This window comes from Neophocaena asiaeorientalis, unplaced genomic scaffold (assembly GCF_003031525.2).
Source record: "Neophocaena asiaeorientalis asiaeorientalis breed wild unplaced genomic scaffold, Neophocaena_asiaeorientalis_V1.1 scaffold648, whole genome shotgun sequence".
Classification (NCBI taxonomy): Eukaryota; Metazoa; Chordata; class Mammalia; order Artiodactyla; family Phocoenidae; genus Neophocaena; species Neophocaena asiaeorientalis.
This window is the reverse complement of record NW_020172781.1, coordinates 8,001,371-8,008,118: the sequence shown is the minus strand read 5'-3', so window position 1 is coordinate 8,008,118 and position 6,748 is coordinate 8,001,371. Positions and strand designations below refer to the sequence as shown.

The following is a 6,748-nucleotide window of genomic DNA, read 5'->3' as shown; positions in this document are numbered from 1 at the left end:
GAGCGCGGGCGGGGGCGGCGGCAGCACGGGCGGCGGCGGCGGCGGCGGCGGGGGCGCATACCCGCCGCAGCCTGATTTCCAGCCCAGCCAGCGCACCTCGGCCAGTAAGCTGGGCGCGCTCTCGCTGGGCTCCTTCAACAAGCCCAGCTCCAAGGACAACCTGTTCGGCCAGAGTTGCCTGGCCGCCCTCTCCACAGCCTGCCAGAACATGATCGCCAGCCTCGGGGCCCCCAACCTCAATGTTACCTTCAACAAGAAGAACCCGCCCGAGGGCAAGAGGAAACTGAGCCAGAACGAGACCGACGGCGCGGCCATGGCCAGCAACCCGGGCTCGGATTACTTCCCAGGAGGGACTGCTCCTGGGGCCCCAGGGCCCGGAGGCCAGTCGGGGACCAGTAGCAGCGGCTCCAAAGCCTCTGGGCCGCCCAATCCGCCCGCCCAGGGAGATGGCACCAGCCTCTCCCCCAACTACACCCTGGAATCAACGTCGGGGAACGACGGCAAGCCGGTTCCCGGGGGCGGCGGCCGGGGACGGGGTCGCAGAAAAAGGGACAGTGGACACGTGAGCCCCGGGACCTTCTTCGACAAGTACTCGGCAGCGCCGGACAGCGGGGGCGCGCCTGGAGTGAGCCCAGGGCAACAGCAGGCGCCAGGCGCAGCCGTCGGGGGAAGCTCCACAGGCGAGGCGCGCGGGGCGCCTACGCCTCATGAGAAGGCGCTCACGTCGCCTTCGTGGGGGAAGGGGGCCGAGTTGCTCCTGGGGGACCAGCCGGACCTCATGGCGTCCCTGGACGGTGGGGCAAAGTCGGACGGTAGTTCCCCGCACGCGGGCGATTTCGCCTCGGACGAGGTGAGCACGAGCTACGCCAACGAGGACGAGGTGTCATCCAGCTCCGACAACCCCCCAGCCCTGGCCAAAGCGAGTAGGAGCCCTCTGGTGACAGGCTCGCCCAAACTCCCTCCCCGCGGGTTGGGCGCCGGGGAACATGGACCGAAGGCGCCCCCAGCCCCGCTTGGCCTGGGCATCTTGTCTACCTCTACCTCCACCCCCGACAGCTACGGCGGCGGGGGCACGGGCCATCCCGGCACGCCGGGCCTGGAGCAGGTCCGGACCCCAACGAGCAGCAGCGGCGCACCGCCGCCTGACGAGATCCACCCCCTGGAGATCCTCCAGGCACAGATCCAGCTGCAGAGGCAGCAGTTCAGCATCTCTGAGGACCAGCCCCTGGGGCTCAAAGGTGGCAAAAAGGGTGAGTGTGCTGTGGGGGCTTCTGGTGCGCAGAATGGTGACAGTGAGCTGGGCAGCTGCTGCTCCGAGGCCGTCAAGAGCGCCATGAGCACCATCGATCTGGACTCGCTGATGGCAGAGCACAGCGCCACCTGGTACCTGCCGGCCGACAAGGCTTTGGTGGACGGCGCAGAGGAGGACAAGACGCTGGCACCCTGGGAGAAGGCCAAACCCCAGAACCCCAACAGCAAAGAAGGTATATGCACTCATTCCCTGTTCCCTTCTCACCTGGTGGATACCCGCCCCACCCCCATTGCAGGCCTTAGCTTCTGCCTTGAAGGCTCCATGAAAGGGTAGTGTTCCTTGGGGTCAGGAGGGCGCAGTTCAGAGCTGGGTACCCTTACTTTGGTTACACCTAGGGCTCTGTGGGCAGACCCCTTCCCTCCCCCCAGGTGCTGCCAGGTAGATTCTGGTTCCAGAGGGTGGTAACAATTTAGGCGGAAGCCCTTTGGGGATTATTGTAGAGCCCCACCCCCTCAAGTTTTAGCTGAGTTACTGGGTCCCCAGAGCACTGGGCCCCTTCCCTTTCACACTCAGACCCCCTCCTCACCTTCAACATTCAGGCTCGTTCCACTTTTCAGGAGTTGTTTGCCACCCACCCCACCCCCCCTTCCTGGCAGGACACCTGGGAAGTTGTGTTAATGCCTCCCCACCTTTTCCTAGTCAGCCAACCTTCAGCTTGAGTTCCCTTCTGTGTGCCAGCATCTTTGGGAAAAAAAAGTTACCAGTTCTGTTGTCTGCAGCATCATTCAGAGGCAACGCCTAATTTGACCTTTGTTCCTAATGAATAACTGTTTTGTCTCTTCTTAACTATTAGAGTTTCATTGAAAAACTGGAGACCTGTCGGGATGGTAGGAGGCAGGCAGTCTTCAGAGTGCACCTCCCTGACATTTGATGGGGGGGCCTGGGCTGGAGTGGGGTCCACTTGGCAGAGACCAGACCAATCGGCCAGGGCTTCATTTGTGTATGGGGATATGGATATATATTCTTAAGACACAAAGGACCCGCGTTTGTCAATATCTCGCCTGGCTTTGGTGACAGATGTCCGTCCGGGTTCTCCTTTGCATTCTAAGCGCTCTTTCCCCACCAGGCCTGGAGGCCTTTAAGGTGGGTGGGGGGGGTGTCAGTAAATGGACCACCATTGCCGATAAAATAATAATAGTTTTTTTTTTAACCTAAACACGACTGGGCTGCGGTAGCTGTCCATTTTATTTTTTAATGGGGCCTTTTTACGTAACGTCATTTCCTACCTCACCCCCCCCACCCCCACCCCCACAATGCCTACCTTTTTCTTTTAAATACTCACTGGATTTCCTTGGTTTCACCAGGCTGAATGTTACCATGGAGTCAGTAGCTGGCGATTTAACCGTGTCTTAAAAAAATACATCCCCCATCCTCGCCTTCTCTTAAGGTTCTTTTCCTCTGCCTTAGTTTTCCTAGTCCACATCCTGCATCTTGCCATCTCTTGACCCAGGGTTTAAGGTGATGGTAGGTTTTAGGAGAAGGGGATGGGGGGGGGGGGAGGGGGGGGGGAAGTGCGGCAGGAGTTGGGTGGCTCAGAACTCCGGGCTTTCACGCCCGCCTGTCCCGGGTAGCTTTCCCGCTTGGGTTTTCTAATTCATGAATGCGGCCTTGCTGCTTTTCTCTTTGTTCGCCTACTGCCCAGCCCGGGACGCCGCTCTCTCATTTGAAGCTGGGTGTTTAGCATGCACAGCAGACGCTGCGGCCAGCATCAGCATTCTCCAGGCTTCTCCCAGGCAAGGCCATAAATTGGTTAGTTTCACATTGGCCAAAATGGGGTGAGAAGAGTTAAAAACAAAAAAAAAACCCCACGATTTAGAGAATTAATAAAGAAAAACCGGTAACGCTTTGCCTGCAAGTCGTTTGAAGGGCCTTAGGTGCAGAGGAATTGGGTGGTTTTAACGAGATTTTTTTAAGGTGTTGCACTGTTCCCTTCCCAGTCTGACTAATGTCCTTTGCAGAAAAAAAACGCAGACTGTGAATGAAGAAATGTCATTAAAGAAATGTTTTGTTTTGTTTGTTTCATTATCACAGTCAGACGAAGGAAAATATTTTTTTGGAAACAGACGCTAGTCACTTTGGGGTTGATTTCCCCTGTATACTAAACTCAGCCCTCCCCTGCATACGGGAGACGGAAACTTCCTCCAGGGACCGGCTTCAGGGCTGGCCGCCTTAGAAGCCTCGGCAGGGACACCCACTTGACCTCCTTTGTTTTCCACTCTGTGATGTGGGAAGGACAGTTTCCTAGATAAAGCCCCGAATTGAGGTCACTCGCAGCTTCTACAGCCTTGGGGCTGCTAGTTAAGGCTTTATGAGGTATCTGCATATGATTCCTGCCCCCTTACTGGTAGTAAATAAGGATGATTAAACTTTTCATTATGATAACACCCTGCAGCTCCATCTGCATATGTTGTATAAATAGGTACACAGAGCCTTCAACGGGCCCCCGAGTGCCCTGGCTGAAAATCAGAGTGAAGTGCACCACTTTGAAATAGAGTTGAGAAAAAAAAGAATTGAAAGGAAAGCGTCCCGCTTTTCCGTAAACACATGCCCAGGGTCCCATCAGCCATGAAGCAGCTTTGAATATACCTTTTCCAGGTTCCAGCCCCAGCGAGCACTTTCTTTGACCGCCTGCCCCCGACCTTTCAGGCAAAGCCCAATTTTGTAATGATATTTTATTTTGTCACGCCATAAAACACGCCAGTACTAATGTGATTAAATATTAACACTGTTTCTGAAATTCTTCGCTCCGGTGACAAAATACTAGTCGGTCTTTAACAAAATGATCGTGCTCAGGTTGGAGAGAACGAATAAGTCTTTAGAACGGCACAAGCTGTGTAGCCACTGGGACGTGCCCAGATTGTCTTATGGGGTTTAGATGTCCTCTGGAGGGGAGGGAACTCTACTGGCAAGTAACACTTCTCACAAAGTCTAGGCCAGAATCACATGTGATGATGATTTTTTTTTTTTTTAACCAGGAAAGTAAGCCTCTCCAAATTACACTTCCTCTGACTTCCTAACCCGCCAAACAACTCTTATATCATAAAACTCTACGTCTCATCATGAGATTCTGTTTGCACAAAGTTGGGGTGGGGGAGGGGTGAGGTTGTGCACAGGGAAGGACAACAACAAAAGAAAAAACCAGCCTGAGTTTGGGCCTATTCAGACATCTATTAAATCAGCGAGGATCGCATAAATTTGAAATTTGTTTGCAAAATCACCCACCTATCTTTGTAATAGCTGTGTGGCTATGGAGGAATTTCAAAACAGAGGAGAAATAATGATAGTTTGTAGATAAAGGATATTAAGCCTAAAAGAGTATGTCCCCCGCCCCCCCCAACCCCTTACAATTTTCAAAACTTGAATTAACTGTATTCCCGTAATAAGTTTACCATTGCCAAACTTCCAGTCCGTTGGTTGTTCTCTATCTTGAAATCCGGAGATGTCTAGAAACGCTCTTTCACACACCGTGAAACAGGAGAGGTCTCTGTACACACTTTTGCATGCAATTCTGCCCCTTTTGGAGGTATGATATTTTTACAGTGATGTGGGAGAAATTTTTGGAATTTCATGCTTCTCTCAGTGTTCCAGTCGGAACACAGTAAGCAGTGCTAAGAAATACAAGTCAGGCAGGATTTGAACATTGAATTTCCTTAGACATGGGGCAGGCTTGGGGTAAGAGCCGGAGGGCTCCTAGTGCCGTTTTTCTGAGTCATTTCCCTCACTCCTTACACCGTGGAGAGAAATTTTTAAGGCTCCCTCAAAGTGGTTTTGGGAAGGCATGGAACCTCGCACTCCTATTTCCCCCAAAAATCACCTAGCACGGGTTGCATGCCTTCATGTGACTTTTGCAGCATCCGGAAGGTGTAACCCAAAACTTCGCAGGTGTTAATCAGGGGTGATGTAAACAGATAGGAGCCCCCTTTGTGCAGCTGACGGTCTGGGTCTGCCTGCTCCCTGGCTAGTCTGGGACATACTACTACTCTTCTTTGGTGCTTGTTCAATATTTCATGGTTGTAATAAACCAGTCTTCTTTGCCCGCATCCTGACATAAAATCCCCACCTAGCACACAACTGCAATTATACATTTCTACTAAATATTAATAAAGGACAAGGATTTCTAAGGGCCTGAAGCTTATTGGTGATGAACTTATGGTTTCTGCCACTGGATTTTTCTGGCTGTTTTGATTTTAAATAGCCTCTGCCTTCTAATATGTAATATATACTTATATATTCTCCTATATATATATCTATACAATATTTATAGATTGAAGGCATTTTCTCAGGATTGCTTTCTTTAGCTCTCTTAATTTAAATCTAAATTCAGTTAGATTTCTTGTGAGGCCCCTTCAGACCGGAAGTAAGAGACTGTTGCAATGTACCTCTATTTTATTGAGATTTCTAGGAAAGGAGTGAGGGTTGGTTAATCTAATTTCTCTTTCTAGAAATGAAATTCTGTGATTCCTTATATGATTTTGTTTGCCTGACAGAGGTATTTAAATTTCCAAAGGAAATCTTAATAGGTCCTGAAAATATGGCTGCCCTTGCCAAGAAGTTACTTGATACTCTCTGCTGATATAAAATATACATCTTTAATAAACAGTCCAGGAGGACCAGGTGAAATTAGAGGAGGGAAATTCTTCCCACTCTGGAAGGGCAAACTTGAGTGTATCCTTGGGATTTCACAGGATCTCCTGAACTCACTCCATGCTGGAAGCTTTAGCAAAATCACCTTTCTGTCCACTTGAGTGACAATAACCTTGGGTCGTGTTCTTTGCCCAGGGAGTGATATGCTTTGCCGAAAGCATTTAGGAGATAAATATTTCTAGTTAGGAATACGGTATTTGCCTCGGTTTGGTTAATCTTAGAGATTAAAAGTCGATAGCTTTATGTAATAGGATCAAATGTCTGGGGAGTGTGTAAGGGCAAGTAGGCCTCCCAAGCACACTGCAATATAAAAACACCAAACCTCTTGTGCCAGAGGGGACCTGAATCTATTGGTGAGGGGGGTCCCCTGTAACTAGTGGGTGCACCTTGTATTCTTCCCTCGATGCCCCTCTGCTTGTTCCACCCAAGTCTTCAGTCTGGAAGGGCAGGAATAACCCAGCTTCATCGTCTTGACTCAAGTCAGATTTTGACTTGCCCAGCGATGTGTTTGTTTTAGGATGATGTCTATTTTTAGGCGTGTCTTGGGTGGACAGATTTGAGTGTGGGTTTTGATTGCTAGTGGCGGACATGTTGATACATACATGAGTGCATGATTGAGAAGAGAGACATTTGGGGAAAAATTTTCAAGTTTCCTTGCCTTCTGGTACACCCTGGGGCCCAGCAAAGTGGTCTGGGGGCTGGCTTGAAAGGGTGTGGCTGAGGTGCCATGTCCGGTCTGGGTCTATCTGCAGCCCACAGGAGGAGAGCAGGGCCCAGGCACTTCAGCGTGGG

The 6,748-nt window shown here is 50.9% G+C and overlaps 1 protein-coding gene across 1 annotated transcript in view; it reads left to right on the top strand.

Annotated features, from left to right (window-relative positions):
• Positions 1-6,748, top strand: part of MN1 (MN1 proto-oncogene, transcriptional regulator) — a 43,449-nt gene that overhangs the window by 2,214 nt on the left and 34,487 nt on the right. Inside the window, 1 exon segment of the mRNA XM_024741565.1 lies at positions 1-1,484. This exon segment is cut by the window's left edge and continues 34 nt beyond it. Within this exon segment, the coding sequence (XP_024597333.1) occupies positions 1-1,484 (1,484 nt within the window).